Genomic DNA, 22,790 nt, shown 5'->3' on the forward strand with positions numbered 1-22,790 from the left:
TATTGGGCTACCCCACCGGGTACCCATGGGCATAAAAAGTAGCCCACAGCCTAATCCACTGGGCTAGTGGGCTACCCATGGCCTCAATAACAATGGGTCGGGCCCATTAGCTCGGTGGGCAGTCAGGTTTCTGGGTCGGGCTGTGGGTCATGGGCTATTTGATGACCTTAGTTTAGCTACAACCTTACTCAATATCATTAAAATTATTACATATTTTGAAAATTTCAACTATTGGATTGCATGTTTTTTACGCACTTAATACAAATGTCAAATTTTGTTTCAATCAGATATTATTTACTATATGTTCTATTAGCTTATATTTTATGCATATTTTTAAACTACAAAAACTTGCAATTTAAATAATTAATTGATGACATGGTTATTAATTTTTAATTTTCTAGAAATTTTGTAAGCATGGAGAATATAAGAAGAAACTGAAATCTAATAATAAATTTGTCAAAATTCACTTACAATAAAAAGATACTCATTAACTAAACTTTGTCCATATATTACTCTTGCATTTTCATTACTAAAGTTGTCATTTCAAATGCTTATTATGGTCATTTTTTTCCAACAAAAAAAGGCAAAACTATTATAATAAGAATTGTGAAGCAGAAGCTATTATTTGTTTGGTCAGGCTTAGGTCTAATGTCCAGTAGTAATGGTCCCGTTGAGAAGATAGCATGTGCTCACTTTTAAACACGTATCACTATCTGACTGGGTCCAATGCAATGGATGCACTGAACCTAAACAATAAATTTAAAAGATGCTCAAATTGATTGGACAATCATTTTCATTCTTGGCTAATAGGCCCCAAGAAGTAGACAAGCATTTTTCTTTTAAAAAATATGCCTTGCTTTGGTTTGTGGAGAAATCACAAATTTTTGAGGAAAAAATAGCCCCATTTCGCTGTCCATTCATTTTCTTTCACTTTAATGATGTCCAAGTTATGGAATAAAGTAATTGATTTTTTTTTTTTTTAGAGAGTTTCAACCTTTGGTGTCCGCTCCTCATGATGCTCTTTACCATCAGACCAAGACACCAATCGGTTTTTGGTGTAAGCGAGAATTGAACATCAAATCTCTTATTCAACCATCAAAAATTTTACCAGTTGAGTTAACTGGAACCCACTAAAATAATTGATTTTAACATTTATTTAACAGTCTAAACTAAGACTTTAGTCACTCCATGAAAATGACAAAACAATTGTTATTTACGATTAATTAATTTTGTTATTGCACTGTAATATCTAGGCAACTTCGTCCCTTTTAATTAAATATAAAAATCTCTACTTTTGAGGTTGGATCACATCTTGACCAATTACAATTAAGATTTAGCACACATCCTTTTACCCTAAAGGTAAAAAAGTGAAAAAAAAAAAAATCCAAAACTTTGAGATAAAGATTCACTATATATCTTGTTATTGTCACATTAAAATCGAGGTTAAATATTAAAAAAATTGAATAAATCCCAAGGGTTGTTGCCGAACAGAACACCCACTTGGCAATTGGCAACTTGTCATTTTGTAGCAAAATTAAATAATTACTAGACTACCACTACAAAATTATAAATTGACTAATCTGAAAGCACCCACTAGTTCTTTATCATTGTTTTAGCGGACTGTAACTGCCCTTGTAATCTAAGGCTTAGATATTGTGAATTCCTTGGACTTCAAAATTGACGGGCTCTATTGCATTATTTAGTGATCATGACTGAATCATTTTTATACATGCACACTAGTTCAAACTAGTAATATTAAGATTATAATTTACATAACAACTCACTATGTGACAAATTATGAGTGATTGAGATATAATAAACTTATATAAATGCATTACTTTTTTTCACCATTCTTAAAATTTATATTATTTTTTTAGTTCAAGCAGATGCTTCTGTACGTTGATGTCTATCTCTTCGAAAATTTCGAATTTGAAACAAGGCAAAAGAGAAAGAGAAAGAGAAAGAGAAAGAAACAGAGAATCTTTATTGGTTTGCACTTTGCATACGCTCAACATCGGCCCAGAGTCTGAAACCACGTGAACCCTCCCTTGCTCACGTCCCCACACAGATCCTCCGTATCCAAATGTGGGCCCCACATTTTACACCCAAAATAAAGGGACCCATTTATAGGAGCATAACTGTCCCACCGCACGTGTCTCCTCATCCCTCACACGTGAACATCCACGCGTCTATCTCACCCCTCCCATAACCCCAAAGACTCTTTCCCTACCTTGTCCTATAAATTGAGAACCTGTATCTTATATCCAAGACATAAAATAAAAGAAAAGAAAAGAAGAGAGAGAGAGAGATATCCATACACATACGCACTCTGAGTGAGTCAGAGACACATAGTTTGGTTTTTTATTATTATTTTTTATTTTCACCTTCTTGAATTCCTCGTTGCATTTTAACACTATGTGGGCGAAGCAAAAACCAATAACGTGGTAAAAAGAGATCAGAGAATCCCTTGCATGTTGCGTAGAAAATCTTTAAAAACACAGTCCGGCTTACGTTAGCCACCACAAAACTAAACCAAACCAAACCCCCCACACACTTCTATAACTCTGCCACAAAGATTTTGTTCCCAAAACACTTCGTTCATTGCTACTTTTTCTTATCCTACACACCCCCCCCCCCCCCTTCATTGTTCTTCTTCTATATATACCCTTTCATTTTCTTTGTTACCATTAAATAAACAAAAGCAATAGTGCTAAACACAAAAAAAAAATGGCTACGAATAAGCTTCTATTAACGTTTGCCATATGTAGATTAATAGTGACCGTTGGATTGACTCTGAGGCCCACGGAGCTTCTAAGGCTTGGATTGGATGGTCAACTCAGCCTTGACCCAACAGACATGGAGACGGCTTCGCTTGACTTTGGTATGATGAGCCGAGCCGAGCCGCTGGCTGTGTTCCACCCGGCATCTGCTGATGACGTGGTTAGGCTCGTGGGTGCGGCTTATGGCTCGGTGAATGGGTTCACTGTCTCGGCTAAGGGTCACGGGCATTCGATAAACGGTCAGGCTCAGACGAGTCATGGCGTGGTCATTGAGATGAGTGGGTCGGTGAAAAAGCTAGGTCAACTAAGTCCTTTGGTGTCAATGGAACAAGAAGAACAAGCGCAACGGTATGTGGATGTGTGGGGTGGAGAGCTTTGGATTGATGTGCTGAGAGCTGCGCTAGAATATGGGCTTGCACCAAAGTCATGGACAGATTACTTGTATTTGTCAGTGGGTGGAACCCTTTCAAATGCTGGAATTAGTGGCCAAGCTTTCAATCATGGTCCTCAGATCAGCAATGTCTATGAACTTGACGTTGTTACAGGTTCGTTCATTTCTTACTTTCTTGCATGTCTAGCTTGTGCACAAATTTTTTTTTATTAATTTTTTTTAATTGGGAAATAAAATAAAATCTTTATGTGGGTTTTGTTTCAATTTGTTGAATGCTCAGCTCAAGTTTCTAAATCTTTTTTTGTTGGTGAGCTTGTCATATATCTAGTTTTTCTCTTGAAATCTATCCTAGCTAGCTAGTAAATGAGCATCATAATTTATTTCCTATTCCATAATATTTTTATAAAAAAGTTTGAATTTTTTGCTTATCATTATTCCCAAAAGCTTCCAATTTAGCGGAAACTGAAATATTTTTTTATTGTAATATTTGTCTAGGTCTCTTCAGTTTTGTTTTATTGTTGCATTTTTGTTGTTGTTGTCGTCACCGAGTTTGTCTGAATCTCATTAATTCTGGAATATGGATACATCTATGAATTCTCTAACGTATTCTTTTGGCTAATTATAGGCAAAGGTGAGCTAATGACATGTTCAGAAGAACAAAACTCAGAGCTGTTCCATGCTGTTCTTGGTGGTCTTGGCCAATTTGGAATCATCACTAGGGCTAGAATTCCTCTTGAACCTGCCCCTCAAAGAGTATGTCTCTCTCTCTCTCTCTCTCTCTCAATGCACAGAAACACACATGCCAACAAAAGTTTTACTTGTTTGAAGGAATAATTTTGCCACATAGTACTCTTTTTTCTTTTTCTTTTTTGGTTAAAGACAATACTCCTTTTTCTCACATATTAATGACCCTTGTTAATTAAATTTACAGTGGAATCAATCTTTCACTCAAAAGGAGAGACTACCATGTGACTCTATTGGAGATTACCTAATAATATTTTCTATTTTAAGTAAGTTTTAGTTGGCTATAAGGTGGGGGCATAGGCCTTTGCAACAATTTTCCTAGTATTTAGTTTCATCACTTTCATGTCAAAACCTAAAAAGCAAAGCATCATTACCTAAAGAGTTTTTAGAGTGTTGGGTCCATATTAGCTTTTTAAACACATTCAAACGGCGGTTCTAAAGCTGGCAATGTTGTTGACATGTCTTTTTATCTTCNTTTTTTTTTTTTTTTGTAAAGAAATACTATATCTACAACAAATAATTCTAATTGGTAGATTATTGTTATTTGCTACTAGCTTTATCACACGCGCTTTGCGCATGTGATAGTTTTTTTTTTTTTTTTTTTTTTTTTGTAAGTGGTTCTATTTTGTAGAAAAAAAACTGTGTTTTTATTTTTATATATATAATTTTAATTTATAACTAATAAATCAATTTGAAAATTAATAGGAAAGTGATCCTATTTTTTAGGCAATGTTTTAGGAGAATTAGAGTTGCATTTTTACCAAATAGTTCTTTAGTTTTATTTCTACTTAAACATATGGGTGTATGGGCATTTTTGAACTAAAAAATGAAGAATCCAAACAGGAAAAACCCCTTAAATAATATTATAGATAACTAGTGGGTAAGAAAGTAATTTCAATGGTGAATTCATATTTAAAACCTTATAAAAACCTGTCACTTAAGATTTGTTGTAAAAATGTTGTAAACGTATAACTTTTTTTAAGACAATTTATTTGATTTATGTACAAACCTATAAATCAATGACAATAAACTCTCTCAAATGAGCACTTCTTTGTTGTCTTTGTTTAATACAAAGGATAAATTAACCATCCAACCCACCATTGGTAAATCACATACCTACTCAACTTTATTTTAATGTATAGGATGTTAAACCAAAAAAAAAAGAAGAAGCCAAATTATGCCAACTACTCCTGAAATTAAACAGATAGGGACAGATGCCTATGGATCATAAAACCACTTGCATTCATTCATTTCATTGTCATTAATTATTGTTGTCATTTTTGGATATTGGACAAGAGTAGAATGGGAATGACATAGATTACAAATCACAGTAATGAACTAACAGCTTGTTATTCTTTAATAAGAGTAAAGCAAATTATAATTGAATCAAGCAAGATGCTTCTTTCAAATTGTTGGTCCTCTAATAGGTCGCATATGCCTAGAATGAACAACATAGGGTTGTGGAAAAAAAAATCCTTCATTGTTCTTCTATATATACCCTTTCATTTTCTTTGTTACTATTAAATAAACAAAAGCAATAGTGCTAAACACAAAAAAAAAAATGGCTACGAATAAGCTTCTATTAACGTTTGCCATATGTAGATTAATAGTGACCGTTGGATTGACTCTGAGGCCCACGGAGCTTCTAAGGCTTGGATTGGATGGTCAACTCAGCCTTGACCCAACAGACATGGAGACGGCTTCGCTTGACTTTGGTATGATGAGCCGAGCCGAGCCGCTGGCTGTGTTCCACCCGGCATCTGCTGATGACGTGGTTAGGCTCGTGGGTGCGGCTTATGGCTCGGTGAATGGGTTCACTGTCTCGGCTAAGGGTCACGGGCATTCGATAAACGGTCAGGCTCAGACGAGTCATGGCGTGGTCATTGAGATGAGTAGGTCGGTGAAAAAGCTAGGTCAACTAAGTCCTTTGGTGTCAATGGAACAAGAAGAACAAGCGCAACGGTATGTGGATGTGTGGGGTGGAGAGCTTTGGATTGATGTGCTGAGAGCTGCGCTAGAATATGGGCTTGCACCAAAGTCATGGACAGATTACTTGTATTTGTCAGTGGGTGGAACCCTTTCAAATGCTGGAATTAGTGGCCAAGCTTTCAATCATGGTCCTCAGATCAGCAATGTCTATGAACTTGACGTTGTTACAGGTTCGTTCATTTCTTACTTTCTTGCATGTCTAGCTTGTGCACAAATTTTTTTTTATTAATTTTTTTTAATTGGGAAATAAAATAAAATCTTTATGTGGGTTTTGTTTCAATTTGTTGAATGCTCAGCTCAAGTTTCTAAATCTTTTTTTGTTGGTGAGCTTGTCATATATCTAGTTTTTCTCTTGAAATCTATCCTAGCTAGCTAGTAAATGAGCATCATAATTTATTTCCTATTCCATAATATTTTTATAAAAAAGTTTGAATTTTTTGCTTATCATTATTCCCAAAAGCTTCCAATTTAGCGGAAACTGAAATATTTTTTTATTGTAATATTTGTCTAGGTCTCTTCAGTTTTGTTTTATTGTTGCATTTTTGTTGTTGTTGTCGTCACCGAGTTTGTCTGAATCTCATTAATTCTGGAATATGGATACATCTATGAATTCTCTAACGTATTCTTTTGGCTAATTATAGGCAAAGGTGAGCTAATGACATGTTCAGAAGAACAAAACTCAGAGCTGTTCCATGCTGTTCTTGGTGGTCTTGGCCAATTTGGAATCATCACTAGGGCTAGAATTCCTCTTGAACCTGCCCCTCAAAGAGTATGTCTCTCTTTCTCTCTCTCTCTCTCTCAATGCACAGAAACACACATGCCAACAAAAGTTTTACTTGTTTGAAGGAATAATTTTGCCACATAGTACTCTTTTTTCTTTTTCTTTTTTGGTTAAAGACAATACTCCTTTTTCTCACATATTAATGACCCTTGTTAATTAAATTTACAGTGGAATCAATCTTTCACTCAAAAGGAGAGACTACCATGTGACTCTATTGGAGATTACCTAATAATATTTTCTATTTTAAGTAAGTTTTAGTTGGCTATAAGGTGGGGGCATAGGCCTTTGCAACAATTTTCCTAGTATTTAGTTTCATCACTTTCATGTCAAAACCTAAAAAGCAAAGCATCATTACCTAAAGAGTTTTTAGAGTGTTGGGTCCATATTAGCTTTTTAAACACATTCAAACGGCGGTTCTAAAGCTGGCAATGTTGTTGACATGTCTTTTTATCTTCTTTTTTTTATTTTTTGCTTCTCTATAACGTGGTCTCTTTTCTCTCTTTTTAGGCGCTTTTGATTTTAATACTGTTTCAAATTGATGTGTGTAGGTGAGGTGGATCCGAGCACTGTATTCAAATTTTACTGCTTTTACCAAGGACCAAGAATTCCTCATCTCTCTGCATGGACACCCTAATAGCCAGAAATTCGACTATATTGAGGGTTTTGTAATTGTGGATGATGGGCTTATTAATAATTGGAGGTCCTCTTTCTTCTCTCCGCGAAACCCTGTTAAAATCACCTCTTTTAATGCTAATGGAGGAGTTTTATATTGCTTGGAGGTCACCAAGAATTATGATGAATCGAACGCCAACAGTATTGATCAGGTATAAATGACTAACCTTTGAACAACTACTACTATTAATAATAACAATTTGTTTTTGTATACAAAGATAGTAACAAAAATGATAAATATAATATATAAATTTAAATTTAAATTTTTTACCCCTAAACTATTGAAAATGATTTTTTTCTTGTCCTTATTTTTGTCCTTAAACTGTTGAAAAATGATTCTTATTATAATTATGGACAAAAAAACAAACTTTTGATAAACTTTAAAAAAAAAAAAAACTTTAGCGAACAATATAATACTACATATATAATTATGATAAAAAAAAGTAAAATACTACATAATACTAGTAGACATATATTATGTGACTATTATTATTATAAGGTCATCATGTATTTTTAGTCACATAATATATTGAATAGTCACAACACTTGTTTAAATGATTTAATGACTTATGTGACTTGGTACATGTGGATAGTGTTGGAGTAGATTTCTATTTCTCCAACTTGATTTGAAGAAAAACTTTATCCAAAAGGCAATAATTGTTTCTGCTTCTCTTCCAAACCAATTTGGAGTAAATTTTCTCCAACTCACCCACTCTATAAGTGATAGCTCGCAAAATTATGTGTTTTTTTTTTTTTCACATGACCTATTTAACATTAATATAATTTGTTTAAATGATTTATTACACATAGATGTGATTATGAATTGTCTTATAATTTTCGCCAATTCTGTTTGAAGAAAAATTTTGTCCATAATAGGTCGTTAATAATAATAACAGTAAAAAAAATTATTGGCAGTAAAAAAAAAAGGGTTAAAAGAGAAGCAGTATCATACAAAAATTTATAGAATGAGATAATACTGACATGCATCATTCAAAGTAGGTGGGTCTGTGGCTGGTGGGGAAATTTAATTAGGCGGTTGGTATTCTATCAAAAACTCTGACTATCCTCTAAAAATGACATTTTCAAGCGGTATGTTTGTTTAGTGTGAACGACTGGTTCTCCAATTATTCGGAAAGAAACCAAGGACTTTTGGGTGGGCCTTATTTGTCCAATTAATGTAAATCAGTCATATGCATACTTTGAAGTTATTCCTCGATTAACTAAACAATACAGACTTTATCTAAGATCTAATAAATTTCCATTAAAAAGTTGGTAGGATGTAGTAGAAAAAAAAAGGGTTCAAGCCGGGCTAGTTGGCTACATGGTTTTTGATTTTTCAAACTATTGGTGAAATGATTTAACTATAGCTGTTAAAAAAAACCAATTTATTAGTCTTCCTAATTGAAGTAGCTTTCAAAGACGCACCATTAAATCTTCTCACTAATTTTAAAAAAATTTATTCACAGAAGTTAGAACCTTCTACCATTATCAGTATCCTCCTTGTATTATTGTACTATCAATATACATATCAATTTCAGCTACTTATTTATTAGAAGAACACCTTTAGGGTTGTCCCACTATCAATTCTTTGATTATCTTATTAAAGCTTTTTTGTCATTGTGAATAAAATATAGTCATAGAAGCTAGTTTAGAATGTAATAAAACATGCACAAGAAAACATGGAAGATCTTCTGTAATCTATCATGCCATCTGATGATTCTGATCCTAAGATTGAAGCCCCAACTTTTATTATATTTTTTTACTTTTAAAATTGCCAAATCTAGGCCGCCCACTTACCCAGTTATTCTCTTCTAATAATTTATCCTAAAGTCATATATTTAATTTTTTATTTATTTAAATGTTCTAGCAAAAAAAAAAAAAAAACTGATTAGAATCGAACTTACCCTGACAAGACCAATTCTTTTGTAGAAGCTTTTTTTGTCTTTATTTTTTTTAATTATGTGTGTACTTTGAATCTTTGATTGTATTTCTTTTAAATAATCTATAATGACAAATGATTTTTTTTTTTAATTTAGTAAATATTTTATGTTTTGTTGCAGGAAATAGAGGCTCTGTTGGAAAAATTAGATTTTATACCGACATCAGTCTTCACAACCGACCTGCCTTACGTGGATTTCTTGGACAGGGTCCACAAAAACGAGCTCAAGCTCAGGTCCAAGGGTTTGTGGGACGTACCACACCCATGGCTCAACCTTTTTGTGCCAAAGTCAAGGATTTCTGACTTCGATAAGGGTGTGTTCAAGGGCATTTTGGGAAATAATACTAGTGGCCCCATTCTCATCTACCCAATGAACAAAGACAAGTAAGTCCCTAAAGATCACGGTTTGTGTCTTTTTCCTTTCAAGAACTGCATGCATGCAAGTGCAACATACAAGTATATATATATATATATATTTTTTTTTTTTTTTACACTTATAATAGTGAAGATGGGTCACATTAATCATTGTCCGTACATGCAAACATACATTTTTTCTTCTTCTTTTTTATACGTATATTATATAATATATAATTGCATGAAAATATATAAAAATATATACTTGTTTGTATGTCTGTCTTAATTAAATATGGATATTTTGTATGAATGATTTTCTTGGCTCATAAATAATATGTGGACCATTTGTTAGTGGAAGGGCCAAGTATATGATATAAAGACAAGGTAGCTATAAGTGACCTACTAGGTACTAACACCAACTCTTCTTGTATGCAAGCTGTAAAATTAACCTCCAATAATTGAGGAAGCATTATAGCTAGAGCCAAATATATATATGGTGAATTCTAGCTTTTAAAATATGTGAATTTTGTCTCTTTATACAAGCTGTGAGCCTCCAATAATATTCCTTCTTGAAAACCATGTGATATATAATGTTTGATAAGAGAAAAAAGACCGAGTGGGTAGTTTCATTATATGTTACAAATTTCTTTTGAGAACTTTAGAATAGTCTGAAATCAGTAATTAATTGAGGACACTGTAAGTAAAGGAAATAGTTTCTTGGTATTTGAGTCGGCAGCTAGTAGAGCCATTATTAAACAAATTGAAAAAAGAAAACACAGTTTGTTGAATAGGTTGTAGACTTGAAGCATTCACTCACTACTAAGCAAACACGTCATTGCCTAAATCACAGTCACATGGAGGAAGAAATTCACAGTTATATTTTTATGAAGTTACATATCAAAACACTTCATGCATGGGTCAGAATTTTTATGAAGAAATTGACATATGTTGGTTTAGAATATGCTGAGGGGTTTAGTTTTAAAAAGAGCAACTCTTTTTACAATTTTATTCATAGTTTGATAAGTTATGATTAGAGTTAAATTACTCCTTTTATTTTTTATTTTTTATGTACATGCAATCAATATAATCATATGGTTGAATTTAATTGAGGAATCTATGTAAGTTTTGTATTTAAATATTGAGTGGGTTCTTTCACTTATTGTTTAAATTCATAGTAATGTGCTCTGTTCATGACCTTTGCTCCTAGATAAAACAATGTAATTGACAACTAAAAAGTTAAGAAAAGAGAAAAGAAAAAAAAGAAAAAAAGAAAGAAAGGAAAAATCATGAGATGGACCCTTGTAACTATGATTAGATGATGACATGTGGAGCATTTAGCAAAGGGAACAAATGGACCACATGCACGTAGACAACACAACTGGGATGAATATTGTATATCATGCCAGATAGGATGATTAACACTTTTCTCTTTTGTTGACTGTAACCCAACTAAAATCGACGGTAGTGATCATCCAAGTGTGAAGATTCTTATGTCAGAAGATCTACACATACCCATGTCCTGTTAAAAAAAATTGCAAAAATAAATAAATAAATAAACAAAACTAAGTTCCAATTCTTAACATAATTGCCGTTAGTACAGAGTAACACTAACGACCCATCACACCCCCCCCCCCTATGGGTTTGGGTCCCCATTGATTCTCCCAGAACCATCAAATCCCAACTACCATGCATTTTGCACGCATGAGAAAGCTACAAAAAAATAATATGAATGCATTTTTTTTTTCTTTGCAAAATTTCTAAAACCACATAATAATTAATATGACATAATTGTCCACGCCGTATCGTGACCGGCAGTGAATAATAGAGAATAATTGTAAGTCTGTGAGAGTGACAGTCAGTCAATTACACCGTATCGTGATCGGCAGTAAATAATAGAGAATAATTGTAAGTCTGTGAGAGTGACAGTCAGTCAATTACAGTATAAAAATTGTGATATTTTATCGTATTTTCTCTATGCTAATTGGGTTTGTGATTGTGCGTAGGTGGGACCATAGGAGCTCGGTGGTGACACCAGATGAGCAAGTGTTTTACTTGGTGGCATTTTTAAGATCAGCATTGGATACTGTAATTGGAGGAGATGAGAATCAGAGCTTGGAGTACCTGACCAATCAGAACCGTCAGATCCTCAGATTCTGTGATGATGCTGGGATCAAGCTCAAACAGTACCTGCCCCACTACACTACAGAAGAGGAGTGGATGGACCACTTTGGAGATAAGTGGGCCCAGTTTTATCAGAGAAAGATGGAGTTTGATCCTCGGCGCATTTTAGCCACAGGCCAACGCATATTCAAGCCCTCTTTTTCTACAAAAGTGGCTTCATGGTGATGAAACTATAAAAATTAATCAATGATTCAAGAACCCCCCCCCCCCCCCAAGTAAACACTACATATAGACCTTAGACCATAGTAGTAGTTTTTTTTTTTTTTTACTGACTTTTAGGAATTAATATATTTTTGTACATAAACTCAACTATATATTGGAAGCAATGAGAAATTATGAAATTTTTGTTCTTTAATGATTTATTTAAGGGTTGTATTAACAAGCATTATAGAGTACCTGATAATAAATTGTTTAATGTCAGATTTTTAACTAATTTTTTGAGTTTTACTTGTCACTTCAGCTTTTTAATCCGTCTCATTAATTCATGCCAAATTTTTTTTAAATGAACCTCATAATAATTCTTTTTTTTTACTGACACAATAAATCAATCTTAAAGAGCACTTTACTGTGCTTGTTAACATTTTCATTAATTAATTAAAGAGTGAATAGGAAATTAAAGAGGGGTGTTTTGTTTTTCTTTCATGAGTGGTGTGGTTGAGGAATTGTTCTCTGATGATGGCAATTGATTTGGGATGGTATGTTGGTAGTATGTAATAGAAATGTACAAGTTAAAAGAATGGGGGTAGGAAAAGTGGGGTCTATGATCACGCAGTGCACATGTCATGTTGTTGGTTTGCAGTGCCCGTGATCCCGACCGCCCGTCTGGTTTGCCTCTTGATCTTGTCTGCGGCATCTTCCACACACACAGCTGGTTCCAATTCCTCTAATATGGTCTGGCACCATATCTTCCTCAATATAATTGCGGATCATATATTTAACTTATTTGGGGAAAGTATACTAGTATCCCATGTTTCCCTTTCTTGTAGAAATAGATCTTTTTTTTTTTTTTTTTTTTTTGTAATTTACATAAATGTTTCAGCTATGCTTTATGGTAGCGAATGCTGAGTGGTGCAGATAGGTGTAAGGAAATCGAGAATGTTAAGATAAATAAATGAGAATACACGAAATGATAAGATTTGAAATAAGAATATTCGTTTAAAATAGGTAGCCTTTACTAATAAAAAGATAAGAAAGAGAGAGAATCACTTGAAATGTTTTGGTCATGTTCAGAGGAGAGTAAGTGATGTAGTAAAAAAGAGTGAGTTGATCTAAGTCAAGGGAACAAAAAAGAGTAGAGTAAGACTAAAAATAATATTAATATAAATAATGAAAAATGAGATGTCAATTAGAGAACTAACGGAGAATTCCAATCTAATTTGTTAAAGATCCATAGTCGTTCTCAAAATTTTGGGGCTAAGACTTTTTTATTGTGGTTACATAAATATTTCTACATGCTGCTGACCTCTCACAACTCTTGAACCCCACGACTTATTTGTTGTGAGAAGCTCCTACATGCAAACAATTTTTTCGTAATATAAATATTTGGTCTTCCTATTTACACTTTTACAAACTCATCTAATCAATCTTAACTGAGATTACACAGGGACTTGTTCATTATTTTTTCTCCTAAATGATACTTCAAACAAAATTATAAGAAAAACTTAATTATAATTCCCTAAATACTGTAACTTAAGTTCTTCAATTAAATTCAACCACATGATTAAATTAAACAAAGCAATGCAAAGAGTGATTTCATTTTGAAGGAGAACTTAAGTTCAAACCTTGTGACTTATTGACCTATGCAACTGTATGCTTAAATTTAATTCGAAAATATATTACCTAAAAATTTTTATCTAAATTTAAATCCATAGAGAGAGGGAGAAAAGAGAAGAGGAATCCATATTTCCCAAGGGTCCCACCATAGAAGACACATTGTCGGCAGCAAGACAAACTCTAAGCAGCTACTAAGCCGACTCTGTAGGTAAGATTCATTACAATTGAGACTGTTGCAGGTCATTTCGCCAGCCATGACCCAAACTTTCTATTTTGGTTTCAAGGTAAATCAATCGCATCATGTTCTATTTGGAAGTATCTGCTTGGTTTGCAAGCTTTGCTGGCATATATCAACTTTCTCGAAGAAAAGATGTACTTGAAGCATCTTGGAACTGTACAAGGATAAAAAGTTGCACATACATAGTACACTGTCACTATTTTTCTTTTACTAAAATTCAGAAAATATTACATGTGATATTCAAAGCTTAAACAGTGACATTTAAAAAAGGGAGAAAAGTCTACCTTTACTTCTGCTCCACTATTGGCACTCCATCCCAGCATAAACAAAAGATACTAAGATGAAGCCCACACAAATTTGCCAAGCACAGATTTGCCTGTTCAATCTATAACATTGGTGCAGGCAAAGATGGGCAACAGCAATATGCAGTAAAATGTGGACAGCAACAGGATACTTTGGATGAAAGAATCAATACACACGATGACCTGCTGTTTAGTCTAGGAGTAAACAAAAGATACTAAGATGAAGCCCACAAAAATTTGCCAAGCACAGATTTGCTTGTTCAATCTAACATTGGTGCAACCAAAGATTGGCAATAGTAATATGCAGTAAGATGTGGACAGCAACAGGTCACCTTGGATGAAAAAATCAATACACACGATGACCTGCTCTTTAGTCTAGGAGTAAACACGTAGTATCACTCAGACTGTGGTTGGCATTAATTTGAATCATCCTCTGCTTCGAGTTGCTTCCCAAATTTCCGCAATGCAAGTGAATATATTGTTTTCCTACTGACTGATGTTCCGCCAGCCACCAACTTGACAGCCTAAATGCACATAAAAATTGTCATAAGCAACAATTAACCTCACCCTCAGCGTTCATCATACAGGAAGAGAAGCAAGGATTAATAAAATTTTCATTACTTATCCAAAAAAAAACTAAATAAAAGGCAGAAAACGTGGTCCTAGAGGCTTCTCTTGTTGCAACATTCCTTTACAGCTTGCCTCAACTATTTCAGTTTGTAACATAATTACCATTCATAGGGAAATCGTGTAATTATTTCAAAATGTCATATAGTGTGTGTAGAAAAAATTGCTTCAATTATTATACAGGAATGGTATATGCATGCTGCTAAGTAGCTAAGAATAGTAGTAGTTACTTGGCAACAAAAGTATTATTCTATTTGGGAATGTATTATATCTGCATAATATGCATACGCACGTGTGCATGTTAAAGAGAAATGTTGCCGATGAGAATCATCAACTTTTAATTTGTCTTAAGAACTATCATTAATTCCCTGATTTCAACTAGCTAAAAATTTTGGTTAGTAAATTGAATTGCTAACAAGCCTCTGTAACATATAAAGATGTATGGGAACAACTAAAATTTGGTAAACTCTTTGAGTGGAAGCCATTACTGTAGAAAGACTATGCCCGCTGGAGATCAAGTCTCTCAATTGGTTCTCAAGCTCACACTCTGACGGAGCTTCAACAATAGATTTTTCCTTCCCTTCAATTAACAGTGTAATTTCCCCCTTCGGTTGGTAAGTTGAAAACACTTCTTTTGCATCTGCCAATGTACCCCGCCAAAACTGATGAGGCATCATTATCTTTATTAGTGAGTCAAGAATAATAGGGACAGTTCACAAAGCATATTAATGTCAAACAGATTAACATGGAATCCAAAAGAAGTAAAAATAGTATTGGTCAATTCATTTTGGCATTGACCCTTAAATTTGCAAATGACACCTCTGTATAATTATAGCCATATAACTATGATATGATGAACTAGTATAACATACAGATGTAAATCAGTATGTTGATCATATTGTTACCAAACTAATCTAGTCTGACTCCCCTGAATTTGTAAAAAAATGGAACTTCCTATTACTTCAATTGCAAATTAATGAAAAGACAGGAGAGAAATGTTTTATAAGTGACCAAACTAATCTATCATCCTTAGTTGAATATGGTTCCTAGGTGTTGAAGTAAAATCACCCTATCAATAATAGGGAAAATTCAGGGTCAAGTTGTAACACCTAACCAGGTATGGACCCAAAAAGAAACTACTGGAACAGTACACCAATGTATCTAATTAAATAACTTTTTGCAATCGTATGTTCATTATCAGCCTTTTCCTGGGGGTTCAAGGATAACCCAACGGTCCAGCACCTCTTGTAGTGCATAGAAACTGGGGTTTGAATTTCACCAGCCCCACTCCTCCTATTTACCTATCAAGAAAAATATTTATTAGCCTTTTCCTTTGTCCATCTTAAATACCGAATTTCTTCCCTCCGCCCCACATGGTTAAAATTTACTTGCAAATCCAAAATCTAAATAGCCACTGAAAGACCACCAATTGCAGATACAGGTCCTGGAAATACCCAAGCCAGCAGGAATCAAAAGCAGTGAAAATCACAAAATCCGAGTGTAAGTACAGATGCCCAATCACACAACACGTTTCACATAATCACTTTCTTTCCATCAAGAGAGTAACTCTTTTTTTGGTTAACAAGGCGAATACTTCATTTGTTTTCGCAAAGGTATGTCATTCAATTTACTCACACAGTATCCATATTGGAAGATGAACATGTACATGGAAGCATTCCACCATTTAATTTCATTTCAAAAGCATAATTAACAAAGTATTGACAGAAAGGAAAAAGTGCATCTTTCACTGACTGTAAAGAAGCATTAAATATGGCATGTCCTTTTGGTGCCAAAGAAAGCCTAATGATGATGCAGGAGTGTAAAATAAGCCTACCAACATATAATCCCAAACTTATGTTCGTAATCTTTATGAAATTTTATGGGATTACATGTGACCTTTGATTAGTTTGGTGAGCTACAATTAAAAGGATTCATGTGTGGTTATGAATTAATACTATAGTATTGACAATGGGCCTCATTTAAGTAGTCCTTTAAGAGTTTTGTTAGCAGTCTTTGCCATCTATATAAGCATTTTATATCTGGAATATTTCTTAGGTCTCTTAAACCAAGAAACAATTGAGTTCCAAGTTCTATACTTTTGCCATCTCGTCACCTTTTCTGTTGGATCTTCCTCTAAAGACCTATCATTGGGTAAGATGGCCATGAAGGTACTGTCATTTTGCTGCATCATAAAATTAGACAAATGTAGTACCGAAATATCTTTTAACTTCCTTCTTTGAAACAGCGGTAGTTCTCAGCAAGTACTCATAGGTGTTTGTTTTCATCATTCAATGAAAATCAGATCTAGAGGGCTTGAAGAGTACTAAAAGCAAAAGATAAACGTGAATGAGAGAGAGAGAGGAATCCCATTAAAAAAAAGAGAGAGAGAAATCACTTGAGTGCCTTGATTGCATCAGAAACCTGTCCATGCTGCCCCACATACCCAACTAAACCATTTAAGAATTAAGACTTTATTCATAGTGCTTGATGAAGTAAGATCTCATCACATTCCACAAATAGGTCACCATCACAGACATTGTGGTACATATTTGGCCTAATACAATTATATTCATCACAAATTTAGTAAGGAAAGTTTATAGCTCAACTAAGTTAGTCTCCAGAGTTCAGAAAGTATTACAATCCAAGTTCTCAGACACCCAATGAAGCAATATGAACAGGATGTAAAGAGGTACTGATGTAACATAGGACCTACCTCTTCATGCATTTTTGTCATCTCTCGAGCTATGACACATTGTCTGCAATAAAATTTTTATGAACTGTCAAAGCCAATTCTCAGGAATCGTTTATCTACTTGACAAAAAGTACACGCCCCTAGCAAATCAGCTATTGCTCATGAATTTACTAATATGCAAGTTCATTTCGTAATCCATCATCACATGCAATGAACCATAATTAGAAATTCAAAGAGGGAAAGCCAGATATCATATCCATAGCGCAAGTGCTATTTGATGCAAGTAAAATTGCATTGTAACAAGAATCCAGAGGATCATCTCCTACTTGTATTGTAAAACTAAAATTTGGCTACACATAATAATCAAATGGTTAGAAATTAACTAAAAGCAAGGGGCTACAATATCAATAAATTACCCATCCTCATCCAGGAAACAAAGGTTACTGATGTTGATCCAGTGACCTTGGGTGTTTATTTCCAGGCTTCCAGTACCCTTAGAAACAAATATGATATTTCCAATAACAGGAGGGGGGGGGGGGGGGGGGGGAGAGAGAGAAAGGAACAAAGAAAGAACATAACTCATATTTCCAATAAGCAAGTTAAGCAAACTCGAACATACTAAGCATGAATTTTATTATTTTGTCATTACCCAGTAAACTGTTGATATATTTTCCAGCATCTACTATAACAGATGAATAGATTTCAATTTCATCTCTCAAAAAATTAAAAATTATAGAATAGATTTCAATTCCAAGAATACGATTGCGTAGTTTTTTTTTTTTTTTTTTGATAAATAACAATTTTTTTACTAGAATGAAAACCAAGAATACCATTGCATAGTAGTTTATACAAGTAGATAGGAAATATGTTCATTTAGGTACCTAGAGTCACCAAAATGTAAAGAAGTTTCTTCTAGAAACTGGTGAAGCTTGTGTGGAGGAACATAGAATATTTGAGTCATCATTTCATTTGCAGAAACCATCAGTCTCTCTCTTCTTGACCCGGCATGTTTAGGAAGAAATCCAACTGCAGCATTATTTATAATATAAGGTTTTAAAATCCAATAGTCAATTAGCTTTAGTCCAAATGGCAGATCCTCCTCTTGTAAAAAATAAGGTGAAGGATGAGGTTGTGGGCCCGTAACTTACAGGATGTTTGTGTAATTCACCTTTTAAACAAAAAAGGTTTTCAAAATCCTAAAGTTATGTTTGGTAACAGTTTTTGTTTTCTATTTTCAAAACTTGTTTTTGGGAATACAAAGAAAAAACAATTTTCTAGTATTTTTGAAATAAAAAACATGTTTAGTTAGTTGAAATTTTTAAAAAAAAAAAAATTGAAGAAAAAATAGAAAATATTAAAATATGTTGTTAGTAGGATTTGAACTCTAATGCTAACACATTAAATGAGACAGATTCATTAAATTAAATGCGTGTAGTCATTGACTTTTGAAAATTAGAAACTGAAAATAGCCTTTTGTATGTTTTCAGTTTCCTTCACAAATTGACTTTTGAGAATAGTTTTTGTTTTCTATCCATTTTAGATTGCCAAACAAGTTTTTTAGTTTCAAAAATAGAATTTTTTTTTTTGGAAATAGAAAATAAGGGGAAAAAAAACAGTTACCAAACATACCCTAATATTTTGGACGCTGCATCCTCCAATGAGTATGTCAGCCCACATTATGAGCAAGAAAATTACCAAATGTAAATTCATCAGTAGCCAAACCAGAGGCAGAAAGAGCAGCTACCAAAGCGGAAGGCCCAGGGATAGGAACAACAAGAATATTCTCATCCACGCATAACTTTGCCTGTGCCAAGATTTCAAATATGTGTTAAATTCTCAAAATAAATCAACAGTGAAAACTCAAATGCAAACAATCAGCAAAATCCGAGTATGATTTGGAACCTTACAGGACAGGGGAATTGGGGCATTAACCAGATAAATTCCATGCACCTTTGAAAATGTTGAAGCGAAGGAACTATATATATATATATATATAATCATCAAGTCAATTTGTATTTGTCTACTTCCATAGAAAGTTTTTTTCAAAACAAAGAAACACAAACACCCATGCACACATGTACAAGCTCATATTATTAAAACAATTAAATTAGTTTAAAAATAAAATGATCACCCAAGGCACAAGGTTCCCACTTTTCCGGGGTCTAAGACAGTTGGTTGGTAGGTAGCCTTAGAGGCTAATTCCTGGACTTAAACCTATAGCATATCGCTTAGGGTACTTGCCATTGCTCCAAGGTCCAATCTCTAATTAGTTAAATTCAATAAACAAATTTTTATATACTTACGATAGGATTTGAACCTATCACATGCACTCCATGATTATTTGCATTTTATCATTGGACCAAGATATCAATTGACTTTTGGTGTAGGTGGGATTCAAACTCAAATCCCTTAGTCAATGACAAAAGACTTTACCAATTGAGATAACTAGAACCCATCACTAAAACCATATTTTTTTATTCTCATTCCAGCACTGATAGCTTGAGGAATCTAGGGCTTTGTTTCAGAAAAAAGTTGCAAAAGGTAAACCCAAACTGATAACATGCTTCGCTCTGTCTGTAAGCTATTTGATGTCTGACAGCTCACTCATATACCAAAAGGTAGGACAAGTTCGTCCACAAACTGATCCAAGCAAGATGCTTTCACTGCCAAGGAGAGAAAATCGAAAATGATTTATAAGTGCCCAAACTACTTTAGCAGACAGAGTACTCCTTTTGGTGCCGGAATTAAGCTCATAGGCCTCATCCCTCCCTCTCGTTCTCAAATTATCCTTACCGAAAGGAAAAAAAAAAAAAAAAAACAGAAACGAAAGAAAGAGAAACCTTCAAGGCTTCAAGCACTTCTAAGAATGAAGGATGGATGATGTTCTATCAGTTCTAGCTTAAAAATCAGCCAAATTCTTACCAAGCTGGCCTAGTTTGTAGTGAAATAAAGAAATAATTACTATAACTCTTGTTTGTTGCGAACACGAGTACTCTACACTATCCGCATTTTATGAAATAATAACATATAAGATATAACTATCAATCTTCATGTAAAGACTAAACAAGAGAATTCGACACTAACTAATATCTATATTTATGTACCACATTCAGAATACAGCTGAACTACTTCCCACATTTTATGCGCCACAACTATGAAAATACATTTCAGCACAATAAGGTTTTAATTAGGACACAAAACACACTCACCAATTCCATGCCAGGATCACTAATGCAGGGCGTCCCGGCGTCACTAATCAACGCGACGATCTCACCTTGCTTCAGCCTCTTTAACACGGCTTGTTCTCTTTGAGCTTCATTGAACTTGTGATAACTCAACTGAATTAAAGAGTTATACAATCAGAATGGTATAAAATTAATAATCGGTAAAAAAAGACATATAAGGCTCAATGAAGACTTACAAGAGGAGTTTTAATATTGTAATGGTGAAGCAACTTCCCTGAATGCCTTGTGTCTTCTGAAAGTATCACATCGGCTGAATTTAACACACGGAGAGCCCTGCGGCATTAATAAAGTGTTTCAAAATCAAATATGAGCTAAGAAAAAAAAATATACAATTAAAAAGTAGTAACAAATTAAGTGAGTAACCGTAATGTGATATCTTCGAGATTTCCAATTGGTGTTCCTACTAGATATAAACCTGGTTTAAGCAAGCCCTGAAAGAATAAAAAATTTATATTACCAAAGAAAAAGGGTTAAAGGACAAGAAAAAAGGGGTAAAAGGAAAGTGGATTTACGCGTTTTGAAGATTCAAGAGGGATTGAATGGGTGAATTGTGGGTTGGAACAGAAGGTAAGGGTGAGGATTTTTGTAGGGGGTGGAGAACGCAGCGACAGAGCTGTAGTAGTGAAACAAAACGCCATCGAAGGAAAGCGTCGAGTTAAAATTTGCTTCCAATCCTTCCACTGTTTGTGTTGTGTTGTGTAGTACTGTGATTCAGTGAAAATAAACGCTGAACGAGTTTCCCTTGTTCCCTTTTAAAATTCAATTTTAGTCCCTATCAAATTCATTAATTTTTGTCAATTTAAGGGATAGCAAGTGGTTACAAATCTGTTTAAAACATTTTTTAAAAAATAATAATAATACTTATCAAAAAACAAGATCTATTAAATGGCATCTCATGAATGTTTTTAGTTAAAATTTTCAATTAAAATTTTTTTTAAATGATGTCATTTGCTGACCGGTTTAGATGGACGGGCCAGATTGACTAATTCTTATAAAGTGAATGACTAAATTGACAAAAAAAAATAATAATAATAACTTAGGCACTAATTTCACAATTGAAGTAAAAATTAAAGACTGATAAACCATTTTTTTTTTTTATTGACAAACTTATCCTACACTTTGCTCTTACTAGAATTATTGCATTTCTTTCATGTACTAGTTAAAAAATGTTGTTTGATCAACATGGCAAGTGGTCTAATGGCCAGGTTTTGGGCCAATAACACTTTGATCTTGGGTTCAAGTCTCTCTAATCTTTATTAATGAGTTCGCGGTGTCTATCTCCATTTGTGTTGTCTTGAACACCCACCCTCCTCCATACCCTTTTTTTCTTCCAAAAAAGAAAAAAGAAAAAACACATTGTTTGAATTACCTTATTTCGTACTAATTAAAAAATGTTGTTTGATCAATGTGGCAAGTGGTCTAATGGCCAGGTCTTGGGCCAATAAGACTTTGATTTTAGGTTCAAGTCTTCTTGATCTTCATTAATGAATTTGTTGGTGTCTATTTTCCTTTGTGTTGCCTTGAGCACTCACCCTTCCCCATATCTTTTTTTTTTTCTACTAAAAAGGAAAAAAGGTTTTTTTTTTTTTTTTATAAAAAAAACGTTGTTTGAATTACCTTATCAAATTAGAGCTTTTCGCAAAATATTGTTTTCAGGTAAATTTGTTATCATTATATGACATGTGATGTTATTTGGTAGAATGAGGAAAGAGGTTCCAATCAACACTAGTAGTCTCGAGCAACATCACAAAGGCAGCAGTGGCACGAGGATCAATTCGGGTTTTTTCAAAAAATATATAATGCCAAGTTGCACTAACACTTTTTCATCACTTTTCACGTCATATATAACTCCTCAATTTCGGCATTATTTTTACCGAATTATTTCTCTTCCCTCATCCTGTCAATTAACGTCACACTTACCATATAATCTACCATATAATCATAATGATAATGAACTTACTAATAAACAATATTCTAACAGGAAAAGTTTAGGACATAATTTTTTACAACTTTTTGACATATTTGTGATATGGTAAAGTGTGATTAGTAAAGAAAAAATAATAAATTCATATATAAATAATA

The 22,790-nt window shown here is 33.7% G+C and overlaps 3 protein-coding genes across 4 annotated transcripts; 2 read left to right on the forward strand and 1 right to left on the reverse strand.

The window, feature by feature from the left end:
• Positions 1-2,272: 2,272 nt before the first annotated feature.
• LOC136064007 (cytokinin dehydrogenase 5-like) lies at positions 2,273-4,345 on the forward strand. The gene is made up of 2 exons (XM_065765116.1): positions 2,273-3,325; positions 3,797-4,345. Exons 1-2 carry the CDS (start codon positions 2,728-2,730, stop codon positions 4,003-4,005), a joined length of 807 nt encoding a protein of 268 aa, XP_065621188.1. The 5' UTR covers positions 2,273-2,727; the 3' UTR covers positions 4,006-4,345.
• A 1,050-nt stretch (positions 4,346-5,395) lies between these two features.
• Positions 5,396-12,264, forward strand: LOC112015136 (cytokinin dehydrogenase 5). The gene is made up of 5 exons (XM_065765114.1): positions 5,396-6,074; positions 6,546-6,673; positions 7,234-7,509; positions 9,418-9,680; positions 11,654-12,264. The coding sequence occupies exons 1-5, from the start codon at positions 5,477-5,479 to the stop codon at positions 11,994-11,996; spliced, it is 1,608 nt and encodes a 535-aa protein (XP_065621186.1). The 5' UTR covers positions 5,396-5,476; the 3' UTR covers positions 11,997-12,264.
• Positions 12,265-13,595: 1,331 nt separating this feature from the next.
• On the reverse strand, positions 13,596-21,447 carry LOC112015131 (uncharacterized). 2 transcript variants are annotated; one of them, XR_010625657.1, is made up of 10 exons: positions 21,221-21,447; positions 21,072-21,139; positions 20,885-20,981; positions 20,673-20,801; positions 19,159-19,267; positions 18,345-18,489; positions 17,485-17,527; positions 15,260-15,433; positions 14,127-14,668; positions 13,596-13,996 (listed from the first exon to the last, which is right to left on the reverse strand). XR_010625657.1 is itself a non-coding variant. In XM_024047490.2 (9 exons), the coding sequence occupies exons 1-9, from the start codon at positions 21,344-21,346 to the stop codon at positions 14,561-14,563; spliced, it is 999 nt and encodes a 332-aa protein (XP_023903258.2). In that variant the 5' UTR covers positions 21,347-21,447; the 3' UTR covers positions 14,029-14,560. The 2 variants fall into 2 exon arrangements, 1 of the variants encoding a protein (XP_023903258.2); XM_024047490.2 differs by lacking the exon at positions 13,596-13,996 and having other exon boundaries at positions 14,029-14,668.
• Between the last annotated feature and the right edge of the window lie 1,343 nt (positions 21,448-22,790).

This window comes from Quercus suber, unplaced genomic scaffold, assembly GCF_002906115.3.
Source record: "Quercus suber isolate HL8 unplaced genomic scaffold, Cork oak 2.0 scaffold_608, whole genome shotgun sequence".
Taxonomy (NCBI): Eukaryota; Viridiplantae; Streptophyta; class Magnoliopsida; order Fagales; family Fagaceae; genus Quercus; species Quercus suber.

Excerpts from the sequence above, each read along its gene's own strand:
- LOC136064007 (XM_065765116.1), top strand. The coding sequence starts at position 2,728 with ATGGCTACGAATAAGCTTCTATTAACGTTTGCCATATGTAGATTAATA. Across the intron at positions 3,326-3,796 it reads TGAACTTGACGTTGTTACAG|GCAAAGGTGAGCTAATGACA; the intron begins GTTCGTTCATTT and ends GGCTAATTATAG.
- LOC112015136 (XM_065765114.1), top strand. The coding sequence starts at position 5,477 with ATGGCTACGAATAAGCTTCTATTAACGTTTGCCATATGTAGATTAATA. Across the intron at positions 6,674-7,233 it reads TTGAACCTGCCCCTCAAAGA|GTGAGGTGGATCCGAGCACT; the intron begins GTATGTCTCTCT and ends TGATGTGTGTAG. Across the intron at positions 7,510-9,417 it reads ACGCCAACAGTATTGATCAG|GAAATAGAGGCTCTGTTGGA; the intron begins GTATAAATGACT and ends GTTTTGTTGCAG.
- LOC112015131 (XM_024047490.2), bottom strand. The coding sequence starts at position 21,346 with ATGGCGTTTTGTTTCACTACTACAGCTCTGTCGCTGCGTTCTCCACCC. Across the intron at positions 20,982-21,071 it reads CTCGAAGATATCACATTACG|GGCTCTCCGTGTGTTAAATT; the intron begins GTTACTCACTTA and ends TTAATGCCGCAG. Across the intron at positions 17,528-18,344 it reads TTACATTTTGGTGACTCTAG|ACAATGTGTCATAGCTCGAG; the intron begins GTACCTAAATGA and ends ATTTTATTGCAG.